The 18279-nt window shown below is 51.5% G+C and overlaps 1 protein-coding gene across 12 annotated transcripts in view; it reads left to right on the forward strand.

Moving 5' to 3' along the window:
• SLC39A11 (solute carrier family 39 member 11) overlaps positions 1-18054 on the forward strand; it is a 403217-nt gene extending 385163 nt beyond the window's left edge. For 10 of the 12 annotated variants that reach the window (XM_038546727.1, XM_038546724.1, XM_038546726.1 and 7 more), the window contains 3 exons: positions 13069-13167; positions 15669-15827; positions 16329-18054. In XM_038546727.1, coding sequence (XP_038402655.1) covers positions 13069-13167; positions 15669-15827; positions 16329-16407 — 337 coding nt within the window. In that variant the 3' untranslated portion in view covers positions 16408-18054. Of the gene's footprint in view, positions 1-4433; positions 4702-13068; positions 13168-15668; positions 15828-16328 lie in introns of those variants that run through there. The other 2 variants (XR_005364223.1, XR_005364224.1) reach the window with 1 other exon arrangement.
• The last annotated feature ends 225 nt before the right edge of the window (positions 18055-18279 follow it).

Below are 18279 nucleotides of genomic sequence, written 5' to 3' on the forward strand. Positions count from 1 at the left end.
GATGGACACAATTTTAAAATACGGCACCATATTCTGTGATGAGGCTGCGGAGAAACCAGCCCCCTCGTATACTGCTGGTGGGAATGCAAATTGATGCAGCCCTTCTGGAGAGAAACTTGTCAACATCTAGCCAAATCACATTTGCCTTTCCCTTCTGACCCAGGCCACCCTTAGCAATCTAGCCTGCAGATACACTTCTACGAATGTGAAAATGAGGATGTGCGCACGATGATTTGTTCATTGCGACACTGTTTGTAATTGCAAGGGATTGGAAGTGACCTAAATGGGGTTGAATAAACCGATATGGCCACACAGTGGAGTAGTATGCAGTTGTAACAAAGAATGGAGAAGAGCTCTGTGAACTGATTTGGGGTGATTACCAGGACATACTATTAAGTGAAAAAAAATTGAAAAAAAAGCATCTGTTAGTATGCTAACATTTATGTAAAAAAAAAAAAAAAAAGGAGGGTGGAGGGAAAGGTAATAAAATAGAGATGTATGCGCTCATTTGTACAGAGATAAACCAGAAACTAAGAAAACTGATTACTCACAGTGGGTAGTGGGAAGGGAGGGAGTGGGGGGCAAGGTCCTTCCTTCTTTTTTTCTTTTTCTGCCTTCTTTTTTACGCTGATGTACAGTGTTATCCTCCTGGTTTTGATCGTTGTACTGGTGGTTATGTCCATTGTTAACATTAGGGAATCTGGATGATGTGGACACAGGAAATCTGTATTATTTCTGCAACTTTCTGTAAGTATCAAATTATTTCAGTTTAAAAAGAAAAAGAAATACAGAGTACCTGGTGCATAGTAAGGGCTCTTTAAATATTTGATGAATGTAGGGACACCTGGCTGGCTCAGTAGGAAGAATAAGCGACTCTTAATCTTGGGGTCATGATTTCCAGCCCTTGGGATCATGATTTCAAGATTACTTAAAAAAAAAAAACCAAAAACTTTAAATATTTTATGAATGATTAAATTTGTATACTGAATTATTTGAGAAGTCTCAGAGCAAAACAACCTCCTTAACTTTGAGGGGGGAAAAGAAAGATTAAAGACATTCTCGCACAAAACCACAATACGATTATCCCAAGAAATTCAACATTGATCTAATGAAATTATCTAGTGCACCGACCCTATCCAATCTTTGTAATCACTCCCGAATGCCCTTTATAGACGTGTCTGCTGATGTTTTATTTGTTGGTCTTGGCACTGCATTTGGTTGTCACGTCTCCTTAATCTCCTTGAATGGAAAGCAGTTTTCCTGCTTCTCTGTCTTGGATGACACTGGCACTCTGGAAGAGTCCAGAGGACTGGCTGTGTTTGACAGGATGCAGTGGGGAAGGCAGCCTTCTCCATAATCTCATATGCACACGGGATGATCCTTAAGTCTCAGCTCTGGCTGGATGGGCTCTAAGCGCCCCCAGCCCATGTCCCCGAGTGGCTCCTTGGGTGGGGACCAAGCAGCTGCCATTAGGATTGTGCTTTCTTGGCCATCTGATGGACACTGTTGGTCCTTTCTCCTCCTCTTGTGCCCAATCAGAGCCTATGATTATGCCCTCCTCTCACTCTGGACTTGCTATTCCTTTTGCACTGCTTAGTACCCCTCAGAGGGAGCGCAGGGGTCAGAGATGACAGGGTTTAATTGGCTTCCTCCTACCAGGAAGGCTAGGGATTCCTGATACCTTGGGAATGGGGCTATCCATCAGGGCCACTGAGATCTACGTAAAATAGCCAAAGAATTCTTTATAGTTACTGACAGGGAAAAGGATCCCGGATATGTGTCAGAACCCAGCCACTCATTTGAAAATACTGGGAAGCTCTTATGATTTTACAGATAATTACAGAACATGAATATTTTAAACCAAAAGGATCTTTTACGATGTTTGTGCTAGGCCCCTATCCCCAAACCCCACAGCAGAAAGTTGGTACTAGATGGCTTCATGGTGTGAAATAATTGCCCATAATCACAGGTTATCCCTCACAAAGTGGGATTACAAAAAGATCCACCCTTGCTCTGTAAGGTTTCTGCTGGACTGGGTTGGTGGGATGGTGCAGCACATGTAGGTGAAGCCCACGAGCTCTGGAATCAGCAGACCTGAGCTGGAATTCCAGCACTTGGGGCCTCACGAACTTGGGAGAGATACTTCACCCTCTCTAAGCCTCAGTTTCTACATCTCTGAAATGGGTTAGTAGGGTTTTTCTTGTGTAGGGTAATCACCAAAGTAACATGAGATGACTCATCAACAGCACTTATCTCTAGATCCGGTGCAAGGCCAGAGCTTATTAAATGAGCTGTCTGGTGCTCTTGCTACGGTTGCTGTTAGCCAGGCACCTCTGTGAGCAGCACCAGCTGTTTCTAGAAGCAGCGGCTCTGATCAGGGTGGCTGCTTCACCCACCATCTTGGCGTGAACCTCCCAGCTGATGATTATCCGCAGCTCACCTCCCTGGCATTGGCTTTACCGACATGCATCTTGCACTCACCTCATCCACGCTGAGAAGCCAGGAAAACACAGCCGTTTCCCAGCAGCAAAGCTCAGCGTCCCCAGCTAGTCAAGACGAGGAAGGAAAAGATTTATTTTTTTGGTTCGATTTCTTCCCAGTGCCCCGCCTGGTTTTCGTCATGTCAGTCTGCACTCAGAGACAGCAGGCTGTGAGCTAGGGGCCCTGTGCTTCCAGTGCTGTCAGGCTTCACAGCGAAAGGCAGTGGTCCCACGGATATAGTGTTCTGAGTCTTGGGGAGGTGCTGTGGTTTGAGGGTAAGGGTCCAGGGCTGGGCCTCAGGACCATAACTTCCTCGGTTGTGCTCCTGCTCTTCACCTGCACCCTCAAGAAACCTCTAAAGAATGACAACGAGGGACGACCCGACACCCAAACCCTCAGGTCATCAGCTACCCTCATCTGCTCCTTGCAAGCATCCCCTGTTGTTCGCACGACATCGACTCAGTACACATGCTTTGAGTTGCAGCTCGAGCCTTCCCATGCTCCAAGTCACCTTGGCCATCAAGCCTTTGACATCACAGGCTGTGAACTTGGAAATGGGTAAAACCCCACGTTTCCCTGCCTGCCTCTCCCCAACTCCCTGCACTGTCTTTGCTAGTGAAGAGATACTGCCGGAAGTTCAGAGCCCCTGACACTCGTTTTGTTTGCAAAGGAATATCATTCCTCTTTGTTCTGGGGGCCCAGAACTCACTGCATATTGACAGGCGGCTTTCTCTGCCCAGCTGCAGTTACAACTGCATGCAAATCGCCTGCGATTTCTCACCAGAGCTCAAAGCTCCCTGTTCGGTTTGCATTAGGCGTGCGGTTCAATTGCTCTCCCTGAAGGAGGAGGAGGAGGAGGAGCAGGTGGTGTTCAGCTTTGAACTCAGTCCATATGCCCCAAGGATAAGTGAAGGTATCGTTTGGTCTTAACAAGGGAGCGGGGGAAAAAATCCCTGTTCTCGGAGTTTTGCATTGGCCAGGAGCCAGGCCAAGAGAGCAACGTGACAGAGACTGCAGTCGAAGGCTATTGAGAGCGTATGTTATTCAGCAGCAAAGCATTCAGCTTCCAGCTTCGTGCCCAGAAGATTGTTTTGCGGGTGGAAAAGAAAGGAGCCTTTCAGCCCCTCTCATTTGGCCTGCGCCGCGGGTTTTCGCTGAGCAGCCGTTTCGGAGTTTCCTCTTGGAGCGATTGGTTTATGCTGTCCAGATGTGCACAATGCGATGGTTTTGTTTCTCGGCTTTCCAGATGTGCAACGGCCAGGAAAACGAGCTTTGGCAAACGCCGAGGCCTGTCTCTGCAGCCCCTGGAATCTGGAGAACCCACAATGCCGCCCTTGTGTAGGAATCCCAGAGCTTAGGATCTGGAAAAGAGCTTACGGGTCGCCCGATTCAGCCTCCTTGTTTTAGAGCAGAGGACACCGTGGCCCAGGGAGTTGTGACATGCTCGCTGCTGATTGATGACCTGCAGCTGGGAGCAGATGAGACATGGGCCTTGCTGGAACTCACCGGGCCACATCTGTGCGCATGCCTGTTCCATGCACATGGCTGTGTGCACCTGGCACTCCTGTAGGTGCTCGGGACGCATCGGTGAACAGAGATTCCCAGCTTGTCCTGATGCCGGGTCAGACGTGGGGGAAAGGGCAAACCATTCACGTAAAAAATGAGTACGTTGTACAGGAGGTTAGACGGTAGGAACTGCTAACAAAAAATATGGAAGAGGAGAAGAAAAATAGGCTAGGCTTAAAGGGGAATGGGAGTGCTGGATGGTTTGTGATTTTAGATAAAGGGATGAGGGCAGATTTCGTCGGGGAGGTAACTATCTTACAACTGCCGAGTAACACAATAGCTCCAAGTTTGGTGGCTCAAGCCAGTAACATTATCTCATGTTTTTGGTGGGTTGGGAATTGGAGGGTGGCTCTGCTGAGTGCCCCCTGCTCTGTGTCCCTCTCAAGGTTGCAGTCAAGAAGTCAGCTGGAGCTGTACTCATCTAAAGGCTGGACGGGGCCAGAGGACCAGCCTCCAAGGTGACAGACCACATGGCTACTGGCTAGAGGCCCTCTTGTCACATGGGTGCCTCTCTGTGGCTGCTTGAGAGTCCTACAACATGGTAGCTGGCTTCCCCCAGAACTAGTGGTCAAGAGAGATCGACAAAAGCCACAATGTCCTTTATGACCTAGCCTTGGAGAAAACAGATGGCCTAGTCTTGAAAGAGGTGAAGAGGTGAGTCACAGATACCCAAGGAGGAATATTCCAGTAGAAATGCCCAAAGCAGGGGCAACCAAGCGTGCACAACCCAGAGGAAGGACCTGGACTCTGCCCTTGGGTGAAATGGGTAGCCACAGCAGTGTCAAGCCAAGGAGCAACATACATAGACATAGCAGCGGTGGAGAGGACAGAGTGGAGGGGCAGGGGGAGAAGCAAGGAGACCAGTTAGGACACTGCCACTGTGCACCAGGCAGGAGACAGTGGCGGTCCCCACCTGGGCGGAGCCGTGGAGCAGGGAGGAAGTGCCTGGATGTGTACAGGCTTGGAGGATAGATCCCTAGGATTCCCTGTCGGGTTGTGTGTGAGGAGCGAGCGAGCGAGACTAGCCAAGAATGACATCAAGGTTTGTGGTCTTCCTTCCCCGAAGCCGTCTCTGGCCCCTCTTCCTCCCTGCCTTCTGTGGTTTTACATGAAGAGATGGCATATGGGGAAGGCTTGGGATCCAGCACTGTTGGCTTTACTGCAGTGACCCGTGCCGTGTTCTTCAGTTTATCGCTTGCCCTTTGTGGGACCTGGGTTACCCTGTCTATAAAATGGAAAATGAACGTACACCTCCTAAGTGAAAGAAAAAAAAATAAATGTATAATTTATAAAGGCCCTTAGAGCTCTTTCTAGAAGAAAGTACCAAAATGCTGGAAAAGTTTTCAGTGGCTTGTAAATGGTATTTTTCCTGCTGGAGAACAAAATGGTTTTATTGCCACCCTCCTCCCGCCACCCTCCCCGCCCCCAATGCCGATCCTACAAATGGAACGATTAGAACATTCAGCGAATGAGAAACTGGAGTGAAGGATGAGCAAGGGGACAGATGCAGGTACCCTAGGAAGGACAGTACCCCGAAGGGCCTCCAAACCTACAGCCGGGGGGAAGCCACCTGCGGGCCATGTTTGCAAAGGGGTCATCACCCACAACCCTCACAGGATCCTCCACCCAGGTCTTGTAGGGCCGCCTAAACTATTCGCAGAACATCTGCAAGCAAGCGTGACCAAGCCAAGCAGTTGGAAGTGAAGACAGCGGCTCCCCTTGGAGACCAGGGACCCCGGAGTTGGAGGTTCCTGGGGTGCTTGGTATGTTCCGTTTCTCAAGCTGGGTGTGGGTGTTATAGTGATCATCACGTTTCTGAAAAATTCATCAAGCGGAATAGATGGAGTATGTGCTCTTCTCTGCATGTCCATTCAGCTGCAATGAAACATATTTATGAAAAGGCAATGGGAAGTTATCCTTGTCCTCAGAGTGTGACCCCCACCCCCCACTCAGGACCCCAAGTCCTACCACGAGAGCATCCCCATTCTCTGCTAGAATGCATGGTTCCAAAAAATCGATTACTTTTTTAAAAAAATATTTATTATTATTATTTTTTTATTTGGGAGAGAGAGAGCTGGGCAAGGGGCAGAGGGAGAGGGAGAGAAAGAATCCACAAGCAGACTCCCCACCCAGCACGGAGCCCGACGCGGGGCTCAGTCCCAGTACCCGGAGATCATGACCAGAGCCGAAACCAAGAATCAGATGCTCAACCCACCGAGCCACCCAGTCGCCCCTAAAAATCAATTATTTTAAAGGAGAACTCACCAATAACCGGTTGCCGTTGGCCGCCTATCCATCAGTTCGCAGTTCAGAAGGCATAGCTCGTTTTTGTCTGGGGAATTCATGTGACCAGAGGGTCACAGCATTCACGATTCGTGTCTAGTTTTTCTTGCCCACAATTTCGCCTCTGAGATGCCTCATCCTGTTGCACGAAGCTGTAGATGGTTCACTCTTGCTGCTGTAAAAGCTATTGCACGGGGTGAGCAGATCACTGGTTTTTTCTTCACTCGGTCCTTGACGGGCATTTGCTTAATTTTCAGTCTGGGGCTAACCGATCGAGCTCCTAGGAGCCTGGTAGCCTTTATGACTGTGTAAGCACGTTGCTCTCGGGTCCATACCCCCAGGTGCTTTTAAATCACGTGGAGGCAGCCTCTGACCTGGCCTGTACCCTGTACATAGGACGGATTTATTTGCTGGGAGACTTGGCAGGTGACGATCCCCAGGGCGTCCCTCAGTGGGGGTGAGCGACCCCCCTCAATATCCAAGAGGCTTCTCTGCTGTTCTGCAAGGAGGGGTGTGCAGTGGTGGCCTGAATCACCCTCAGACGCCACCCTGCCTTGTGGCTTGACTTCCTGGGGCTCTTCCCCGCCCTCTTTGAGAAGGGCCGCCGACTTTAAGGGAAAGGATGGGTCATCCTGGCTTTCCAGCCTGTGGCAATCAGCCTCCCAAAACTGAGAAGAAGGGGGGTGGGGAAGATCCCTTCTGTGCTAAACTAGCTCCACGAAGCAGGTAGGGCCCGGCAGCCCCGCGGGGAGCATCCAGCCCCTTCCCACCTGCAAGCTCATCAAACATCAAGCGGCAGCCCGAGTGGGAAGCTGGTGATGTCACCCCTGAGCCTGAACACTCAGGCCTTTCAGGGCAGGACGATAACAATCAAAACAGTATGTAAGGGCCTGCCACACAAGAACACACACGCTCACGGCCCAGGGGAGGATCTGGGAGCCCGGGTGAAGCGGGGCTTGTCAGGAATATGCTGTGCTTCTCTCATTATCGGCAGGCCGGAGAACATAGCCTGGAGAGCAGGCTGCGGGTTGCAAGGACGCTCACCTGCCAACTCTCAGAGAAATCCGTGACCCTCCCAACCGCCTCCCTGGGGACGCCTCGCCTCCAGCCTCAGAACTGAACCCGAGGCTGAGCAATAACCTGCGGTTGGGGTTCAAGCAGGAATGTCCCATTGCACAACTCCGGGGGGGGTGCCATTCCCAGAACACACGATGTGCACGGTTCCCCCGGAATTGTGCAACTCCAGGTCCCAGAGCTACTGCCTTAGGAATGAGGGAGCAGGGGCCCAGTCCTTCTCCAGCGTCCTTTTTTTTTTTTTTTTTTAACTTGAATCCCACAGCTAAGTTCCCTTGAAGACTCAACACCACCGAATCTAGAAATTCTCAAATCAGACAAATGAGATCAGAGATTGTCCTTGGTTGGTCCGAGGCATTTTTTTCCTGCTGCTCAGGTACTTGGTGAGGAAGCCAGCTCCCCTACGCTGTTGCTCAGTGGCTCTCAGGCAGGGGCGATTTGTCCCCATGCTCGCCCTGCCTGCCGCCAGAAGATGTCCTGGAGCATCTGGAGACGTCTTCGGTTGTCGTGATTGGGAGGACCTACTGGGATCTGATTGGTAGAGGCCCGAGATGCTGCTAAACATCCCACTATGCCCGGGACAGCCCCTACAGCAAAGAACGATCTGACCCAAAATATCCACGGTGGCAGTTGTAGGGGAGATGTTCCAGCTCCCTTAACTCTGGAGGACTCTGGTTAACATCTCCTCCATCTGGTCCGCTCCTCTTGCCTCCAGAGTGGGCATTAGGCAGCACCTGATCCCCTGCTGGAGACTTGAGCCCAGGTAACCATCTCTCTCCAAGATGGTCTGTGGGTCTGCGTGAGGCCCAGAAGCCCCGACAAATGTGACCACTGTCGATTCGTGGCCGGGTGACCTTGGGCACAGCGGCTTGTGCGGCAGCTTCCCCATCTGTAAAATGGGGATATTAATGGGGAGGAAACACTTAGAAGGTGGACGAGAGGACTGTGTGTTGCTACCACGCCTGACACTTCATCAATTTAAGTAAATGGCAAGGGTGATTGTCATCATTTCTATTCCAGCAGAGGGACCTTAGGTGCCCTCTGACGGGCAGAGTATCGGGAGATGAGAGATGAGCTGACTTCGGCCACAGGTCGTTGCCACGGGGACTGTGCGCTCTGTGCTTTGTGCACAGGACATAGGCTGAAAGCTTTCCCCAAGTGCAAGGCCCAAGACATGAAGTGAGGGGTCTGGGTGGACATGGCCAAGAAGTCGGTCTCATTCAGCACCGAGTCTGCCTCTAAAGGAGGGCTAGAGACCCGAGGGATGCAACCTTGCACTTGGCGTTGGGGAGGCCCCTGGGGTGGGGCTCAGGCCGGGGCACTGAGCACTCAGGTTTTCCCTCGGAAGCCAGCAAACTGAGCAGGTAGTGAGCTTTCCTGTGCACAAGACTGATGTCTGGGACAGCTGGGCTGCGACTTCTGCACATGTCCTGTGTGTGTGTGTGTGTGTGTGTGTGTGTGTTGACTTTGAACTGATGAAGGGGCAGGAAAGAAGGCCTGAATGGCCCCCGGACTACCATCTTACACGCGTGCTCTCTTCCTTCTTCCGATACGACGTGCATCTCCTCATCTCTCAATGTCCGTGAAAAGAATCCTCATCCTTCAAAGTCCATCTCAAATGTCACTTTCTAGCTCAGATCATGTTCCTCTACTAGAATGTTCTCTGCATCCATTTCGTGCCTCCCTATGGCGAGTTGGGTGCCATCCTGTGGTTCTTTATAGACAGGTGTTTTGCCCTCTATTTGACTGTAAACTCCTTAAAAATAAGGGGGGGGGGGCTTCCTAACATCTCTCTTCATGTCCGACATAACCTCTCACACATGGGTGGGGCTCGGTGGTGGATTCTGAGTCACCCTTGAGAGGGGAGGTCCCAGCTGGCCACCAGTTGCTATTTCTGGCTTTGGTTCTGACCTGGAGGTCACAGGATCCAGAAGGCTGAGGAGCAGGAGTTGGAGAAGTTGGTGTGGGTCTGGGAAGGTCGCCAGGGGCGGGGGAGCAGCAGAGCCTGAGTGGCGCCTCCTTCGGGAACCTCGGGCAATTTTAACAGGAGGACTGCTTTAGGAGCACCGGCTCTGGGCTGTGAGCTGTGGGTGACCGGCGGTTCACAGCGATCATGCACAGAAGGACCCCCAAAATGGCAGGCGTTTACGCCTGTGATAAGGACAAAGTCAAGGCCCAGTTGCTTATAGCGTGCATTGGGTCACAGTGGTGCAGCTGGGGGTCCCACCCAGGTCTTTCTGGCGCACCCACTACCTGTCACACCATCTCTCCAAAGACGTGCAGCTTCTCTGTATCTTTGTTTCTCCCTTAACCGAGAAGGTGTCGAACAGCCGGCCTCCAGCGGCCCTTACAACCCGGGTGTTCTCGAACATTTACTCCGGGGACCGAGGAGGAGGATGAGGATGCAGACGAGGAGCCAGGCCTGGTCAGGGTTGGCAGGGTCAGGCCTCTAGCTGCTTCCAGGGCTCTAAGCAAAAGCAGAAATCAACTGTCCACCGAGATGGCCTTTCCTCCTGTTGCTCGTCTCTTGGGATCAGTGATGTCTGACGATAAGGCAGGGAAGCCTCTCCTAGCTGGCAGCCTGGAGGGCCAGCGTTGCACTTGCCAGGCCCGGCCCCCCATCCCTCCACTCCCCCTCTCTCCTCCCTGCCCCTGCTCTCCCCATGGATGACCTTTCCTGGCCCTTCTCTCCCTGTCCCTGTTCATCCTGGTCCGGCTCAGGTGACAGATCACTGTGGGGCTTGGCTTGACACCGAAGGAAAGGGGTGCCGTCAGGGGAGAGCCTGCGGTTTCTTTTCTTAATGAGCCCTTCATCCCCACCTCCCTCTCCCTGCTGCTAATTTGCCACAGTCTAGACTGGCGATGGTGTCTTCATGCTCCCTCTGGGGAGAACAAAACACAGAACACAGCAGCCTCACTGTCTTGGGAAGGACAAGGTTTGGGTTTTTCCCCTTGCCTTTGAATCCTGTTTGGAATCTTCGTAGCCCGTCCTGGAGAGGAAACCTCTCATCTGGGCTTTCCCTCCCCTAAAAGGTGAACAATGGAGGGGATGGCCCAGCATGCCTCACTCTTGGGGGATGCTACAGGGAGTGTCCAGCTGGTCATGGAAAGCCCAGGAAAAGCACAGTAGGGCTGCAAGAGGGAGTGAGCATCTGGAGCTTCCTTCTTGGCAGGCTGAGCTTTGGCACCCCATTCACCGGGCCCCAGTCTGCTGATCCAGCCCCCACGCACACCCCCAATAAGTCAGCCCAGAGCTTGTGCTTCCCAGGGACCAGCCCTGCCACACCAAGCCCTGCTTCTCTTCTGCTCCTTTGGCCTGGGGCACCCAGGAACCCCTCTCTTCTGTTGCTGGTTCTATCTCCCCAGCAGCCCCCCACTTTTCTGCTTCTGGTCTTTGTTCTGCAGATCCCCTCCAGGGCCCCCCAGTTCAGGTTTTGTACACAGGAAGCACCCAGTCTGCAGGCCAGCTGGTGCATTCACAAGGAGCCACTGGTGTCCTCAGCTCCCACCTGGGGCCTCCCCCATGGTGCTTCTCAGTGGGGTGGCAGGGTGGCAGGGATGGGGCTCTTGGGTGGGAGGTGGGCGTGACCACGAACCCCGTCCTCGCCCATTTTGATGATGTCTTAGGTCACTGGCTCTCAGTGCTGTCAGCGCGTTCTTCGAGTCTGCAGATCTGAAGCCCAACACCATAGCGATGAACCGGAGTCTCAAGGGTAGGCCCGGGCATCGGGGCCAGGGCCAAGAGCTTTGTGTTTAACTCAGTCCTGAGGTGATGCAAGTGATGAAATGGGACAGGGAGAGTGAGTAGAGGAGACTCCCGTTGGGTCACCCCTGTCTGGTTGATGTCTAACAGAGGCGGGGCATACAGCGGAGCAGGGGAACATGGTGGGAGAGCATGTGTGTGTGCAAAGAGCCTGGTGAAGATGGGAAAGGCAGAGAATCCGTGGTCCAGCCCTTGTTGGGGGGTGAACACTTAGGAGAGATTTGGTGATCACCCAGCGAGGTGGCGCCCTGCTGAGGACGGCCTGGCAGGATCCAGAGGGTGCGGCACCTGGTTGGGCTGGAAGCACCATGCCAGAGCCAGGGCAGGGCAGGGGTAATGTGGCTTGCCAGGGATAGAAGAATGGGGCTTCTGTGCTGCTTATCGGGATGGTGGCTCCTGGACAGGATGTGGAGGAGGCTTCCATGGTCCGCCTGGCGGATGGCTGCAGTCCATGCTGCGTCATGGTGAGGACTTTGGACGGGGAGCCCCACCTCTGACTTGCTGGTGACAATCCCGGGACCGGCCGGCAGCTCCGGGGTCAGGCTGGGGGTAAGCTGTTCACCTCCCTGTGAACATGGCAGGGCAGGTGATGGCATGGGCCGGAGCTTGCCACAAAATGCCGCGTCTGTGGTCAAAAAAGGGAGTACAAGAACTGGTCGGACCCTCTGATCTTCCCCACTGAAAGATACCTTGGATTCAGGGCTTTGCAAAAGGTCACGAAAAGCTGGTTGTATTCACTTATCCATTTGGGGGGTGGGGAGAGGAGACTAGAAAAGCGTGGGGAAGAAAGGATCGCCACTTCGAGGGCCTGTTTGAGAAGGCAGGTCAGGGGCCAGTGACATATTGGCAAGATGATATTGGCAAGTGGACCCTTAAAGCTCATTTCTTAAAAAGGAATATATTTCAGATGCCCCTTGCTCCTAAAATAGGAGCTCAGGGTCAGTGTGGGCTACGACAATGATAGCAGAAGACTAGAGAACTGGGGTATTTCTGCCCAGGGCTGGTGGGAGAATATAGGGTCCTGTAACTCAAGCAGGACTCCACTGTATGATCCAAAGCTGGGTTGAGATTCCTAGACTTGGGACCCAAGAGGTGAGAAATGAAACTCTTGACCCTGATCCCAAACCCAGTCCCCAAAGCCGGCCCTTGTCACCCTCTGCAGACACCAATTTGTCCTCGAGCCCGACCAGTTCCCAGAGCACAGCCCCTCTGTGTCCCGTGGGAGCAGAGGAGAGAGGATCATGGTGGACACCACTGTGGGCCCAAAGAAGTATGGTGGCAGTGCCAGGCCCGCAGAGTCGGCAGGGAAGTCAAGCCCAGGAGACCTGTGCCCCTGTTGGATTCTGCTCACTATGTCCCTGTCCCATTGCTGAGGTTGCTTCTCAATAAAATACCATGAGTCCATCTCCGTGCCATAAGGGAATAAAAACCACAACGTACTGAGCACCTCACAGGTGCTGGGAACTTCAGAGGCGTGAAGTCATTGGGCCACACGGCCGTCGGCGGTCCTCCGCGGGAGCTGTAATCATCCCCATGCAAGCCCGTCTATGTTACTCTAAGGATCTGAGATGAACAAAGTTAAGTGGTTTGCACAAAGCTATGCAGCTAAGTAGTAGAACACGGGTCATCCTCAGGCCCAACCAGCACGTCCTCTGCTTACTGTGGAACCGTAAAGATTGAGTGTCCCTGGGGACCAAGGACAGCATGAAGGGGTGGACAGTCTGTGCCAGGTGCTTCTCCTTGTGTCCCGCACCCACCTACACACATGCACTAACCTTTGTCCTTCCTCCACGTGACACAGGTCTCACCTGGATCTCCAATGCCACAGGACGGCGTTGGGTTTAGGCCACGGGGTCCTACGTGTGTGGGTGCTGCCTTCATGTGCCTTCTTGCTCTTTCAGGAATTTAGCCATTGGAATTGGGATCCAGAATTTCCCGGAGGGCCTGGCTGTCAGCCTCCCCTTGCGAGGGGCTGGCTTCTCCCCCTGGAGAGCCTTCTGGTAAGTGCTCCAGCATGTCAGCTGTCAGAGGCCGGGGTCGTGTGTGATGTGAAGCTCAGAGCAATCCTTCGTATGGGCTTCTTTCTTCGAGAACCTCCTCTTCTGACCTGGAAGTGACCCTGGAGGTTCTGGTAAAATGCTGACAGTCTGAATCCCATGGCCCCAAAGGTGGAAGGAAGCCCAAGATACTCATCTCTTGACCTTCAACCTTTACACAAACCAGCCCACGTGGTCATGTTCCCTATTTCAGAATGCCTCCAGGTGCTACCCCACAATGCCCAGTCAGTATTAGGTTCTCTCCCCGTCAAGTAGGAGGTAGACCAGTGTCTACTCTAAACGTAACATGCCTTTACTTAGGACCATCTGACCACAGTGAGTCATTACATTGGCCCCTGTCATAACCCTCGTCAATGTGACGATCAGGATTCTATCAATAAGGTCTAGGGGAGGACGCTTGTTGCACTCAGACTTCGTGTTTTCATGGTCCCCAAAGGCCTTTCTCTTCTGGTCTATTCCTTAATGTTACTTTTCTGGTGACATGTAAGGGGAGTCCTCAGCTTTGAGAGGGGAGAACCGTGGCCCAGAGGGTCAGACAACGAGTTCTCGGTGGTGACTCCGAGACTGGAAGTCTAATCTGCCCCTCAACTCAGGACTCCGAACCCCAGAATACCTCTTTGTGAAGACAATCCCTGCTCTAGAATGCACGGTGAGGGCATTTTAAAAGACTGCTAATAATAACAATTTAAAAATACCTTCCATTTTATGGGGCCTTATGACTTACAAGTTCTTACACATACTTGAATTATTTTATTTTACCCTCTCTTGTCTCTTTCTCCATTGTTGCAGTCTACAGAACAGAGGACAGGGTGAGGGCAGGGCAGGGTGGCCTTAGAAATTTGGTTCAAATGTGAGTCCTGGAAGCCCAAAGTTGTGACTGTTGTTTCATACAGGAGGGGCACCACAGGATGGGAGGTGGGGAAATGAGGGGCCTCGTCATCACCGTCTGGACTCCAAGATTAAACTTCTTCTCTCTCAGTCCATCTGGGCTTGACATCGAACTCACTTTTTTTCCAAAGTGACAAAGCCAAGGCCAGGAATTGTACACACACTGCAGAGCTGCAAGAACTGCCAACCCATGCTCATGGTATATAAGTCCAGAAGCTGTGTCCCCTTAGAGGGTCCTGCGGTATAGACAGTGTCTCCCCCATGCCAACTGTCTGCTCCTGGCCACGGAGAAGCAGGGGGCGGTGGGAGGTCATAGCCCTGTCCTGACACTGGGGAGACCAGCTGGGCAGGGAAGTGCCCCAGTACACTTCTGGGTTTCTCAACCCCCAATTTACAGATGGAGAGATTGAGGCTCCCAGCTAGTATATCTTGCCAAATGCCCACGCAAAGGATAGTGGGAAAGATGTCCCAACTCCCTTGTCTGTTGGTTTTCAACCCAACAGCTGGCTGGGCTCAACCGTGGGGAAAAGGTCCCAGCTTATCTCCTACTCTCTGGATTCTCAGGGCTCATGGGGGCTGCTGTTTCAATCAGGGCCCAAGTGATTACAAGCAACAGAGACTCATTCTCACTAGCTCAAATGAAGGGATTCTTTTTTTTAAAGAAGAAATCTCTTCTTAATCCAAGATGGCGGGTAGTGGGGACCAGCCCTCAGTATACACCTGGCCAGGTGGCCAGGTAGGTCCACCTCTTTGGCAGAGGCGCGTGGGTGCAGCTCCTGCAGAAGGGGCGCAGAGGTGGCCCCAACCCCCAAACCTACCACAGGCAACCATCCTTGGGAAATGTCCATACGACTCCTAATCAGCGTCGTGTCGGTCAAGAGACGATGTCAACATCAGCTGGCGAGTGGATAGAGAGCATGTGGTGTATCTGTACAGCAGGATATACTCACAAAAGGACCAGGGAACACTGATATGTATTAAAACACAGACGCATGTTGAGAACATTACATAAGATGAAATAAGCCAGTGTTGCATGAGTCCCTTTATGTGAAATATCCAGAATAAACAAGTCCATAGAGACGCAAAGCATTATCAGTGGTTGCTGGGAGCTGGGGGAGGGAGGGAGGGATGGGGAGTGGCTGCTAATGGGTATGGGGTTTCCTTTTGTGGTGATGAGAATGTTCTGGAACTAGGTAGTGGCGACGGTTGCACAACCCCGTGACTATACTAAAACCACTGAACTGTACACATTGAACGGGTGTGCCCTATGGTATGTGAATTGTATCTCAATAATGCTGTTACGGAAAACAGACAATGCAGAAAACTTAGAACTCTACAGGAAACCCAGGAGGGGGCACCTACGGTGTCGGAGGAGGTCGGAGGACTGAGGAGGTGGCTGAAAACACGGTGAGGAGCTCTTGCACTGCCACGGGCACCCAGGCTGTGGCACGAAAGGCATCTGTTTTCTGGGGCTGAGTCAGCAGTCCGGGCACGCTGGCTACTGAGCGTCTGCTCGGCCCTCCCCATGGTGACACCTGTCTCTGGTCTCTCCTTAGGTACGGGCAGCTGAGCGGCATGGTGGAGCCGCTGGCCGGGGTCTTTGGCGCCTTCGCCGTGGTGCTGGCCGAGCCCCTCCTGCCCTACGCTCTGGCCTTTGCTGCGGGCGCCATGGTCTATGTGGTCACGGATGACATCATCCCCGAGGCTCAGATCAGGTTGGAGAGCGAACCCTCCCTCATCCGCCCCGGGTCCCCAGCCTCCAGATCCTCCCACCCATCCATATTCTCACTGTGTAGCTATGGGCTGAGCGTCGGGGTGGTAAGGGCTTCCTTTCTTCCTTCCATTTGGTTTTTATAGCAGAATGATGTTGAGGCTACTTTAAAGGTCAGACTCAGTAATATCAGCGAGAATTTAATCGCCACACTGGATTCAAGTATACATTCCAGAGCCATGAGAGGTACCTTTGGGCAAGTTACATCTGTATGCCTCAGTTTCCCCACCAGTAACAAGGGAACACTGACAGTACCGGTCTCATGTGATTATCCTTTGGGATTACGTGAGCTAGTTCGCCTGGCATATAGTAATCCCTGATAGATGCTGCTTATCAATATTATTGTCCTTATTAATTTTCTGTTGGAATTGGACATCGCAGAGGATTCTTTCAGCTTGGATGATGTCCCAGAGCGCGTTAAGGTCTCATTTCCCTTCCTTCCTAGTGGTAATGGGAAACTGGCCTCCTGGGCCTCCATCCTGGGATTCGTGGTGATGATGTCCCTCGACGTTGGCCTGGGCTAGTGCTGAGATGCTTCGGACCCCAGGACAAGCGGCACCAGGAAACTGCAACGGTTGGCTTCTACGGGACCACAGGCCTCTTCCTTTACATTAAAACCCTCTTCCTTTCTCTCCTTTTCATCTCATTATCCTGATTGACTCTGATTATAGTAGGACAATTTTTACCTTTCTTTGGAGGGAGATATTGGTTTCATTTAGAATGTTGAGGTGTCACGGAACTACAGATTTTTGTTTGGCCACAGAATAGAATCTGTCTTCAGCAGGATTACCAAGGACACACCAATCAGGGAAATCTCTGCTTTCACAGTCTCAAGTCTCCCTTGGTGGGCTCAGTGGCAGCTTCTCAAGGTCACCTACAGGAGCAAACTACCAAGAGAGAAGCCTCCTAAGCATTTTTGCCTCATGACTCAGAGCAGAATGGCCAGGACACCTCTCATCGGTACCTCTTGATTTTTCACCATTGATCGTCTACCCATGAGACCGGAACTGGAACATCGTGGACATAGCAACCCACTCTCCAAGGTCCAGCCAGCCAAAGGAGGAATATGCCTTCCTCTGCGTCCCCCAAGGGAGATGCTGTATGGGAGGGGAACACAAAGGGAAGGGAGGCGGGTAGTCTTTCTCTTTCTTTCTTATTTTTTCTGAAGGCAAAAATCGACACTATTGATGTTAAGGGAATTCAGATGACTATGAACACAGAGTGAGAGTGCAGCTTTGATTAGAGACCTCTGCTCTCTATGGATTCCAAGAGCAAAGTGGTTTGTCATGGTTTCCAAATCCCCTAGACATTTATTTCCATAAGTCTATAGCCTTCAGTTTTCTAAGAGACTTGGGGACACCAGCAGACAGCTGGAACTCAAGCCCTCGTGTAGTTACGAAGGGAGCCACTTAAGCTAACTTAAGTCAGAGAAAGACATTTGGAATCTGCAATAGGTCCTTCCCTATTGACTATGTGACCTGTAACCTGACCTTGAATGTTTAAGCTGCTGCAGGCTTTCCTGGAGTTTGGCCTGACAGTTTAGGATGAAGAAGGGAGAAGGGGTAGGAAGAAAAAGAGAGGTTTTGTTTGTTTGTTTGTTTTGGGTTTTCTTTAACATTCCCCTTGTAGGGTAAATCTTAGCCAAGTCATCATCCTGAAGTGACTCTAAAGGATGACTTAAGTAGTCTACAAGCCAATCTGCTCCTTCCTACACGTAGTTTCTCCAACAGGGGTGATATAATCTGTCTGCTTCAAACATAGGTAAGGCCTGCCGTCCTCATTGGTCAAAGGAGCATATGGGACCTTGAGTGGGCTCCGCCAGCAAGGCAGGCAGCCCAAGAGCCAGCTTTCAGGTGTTGGGTTATCAATGCCTGCCCTCTGAGTTTACATGTTGAATTGCTTCCAAGGGTGAATAAATACCCTGCTCTGTGAATGCTCTAAGACCCCCACAGCCAACCTTAGGCTGGGTCTGTGTATGTTCTTCTGAAGCACTGATGAACAAAATTGAAGATACATTCAGAGGTTTTGATTGGTTGAAATTAACTGGTTTGGTGGTTGGTATACGTTTATTTTTATGTCTTTGTATGTAGTTCTACATAATGCAAACTTTCTGATGGACAAGACCTCATAACTGTGATTAATATCAATAAAGGGGATATTGTTGTGGATGAGCCGTGTTCAGTCCTTCTCCGAGCTGTTTCTTTCTAGGGTTGATAATATAAGAGCTAACATCGTAACATCTCCCCTGCCTACTGTGAGTAGAAGCAAAGGAAAGAGCCCAAATGAGATAGGCTACTTAGATTCATGATTCCGAACAACAAACCCAACTCTAGCTAACTTGGACAGGAGTTTAACAGAAGCCTATTGGGACCTCACAAGATCTGTAGGAGAAACAA

The sequence above is a fragment of the Canis lupus genome, chromosome 9, assembly GCF_011100685.1.
Source record: "Canis lupus familiaris isolate Mischka breed German Shepherd chromosome 9, alternate assembly UU_Cfam_GSD_1.0, whole genome shotgun sequence".
In the NCBI taxonomy this organism is placed as follows: domain Eukaryota; kingdom Metazoa; phylum Chordata; class Mammalia; order Carnivora; family Canidae; genus Canis; species Canis lupus.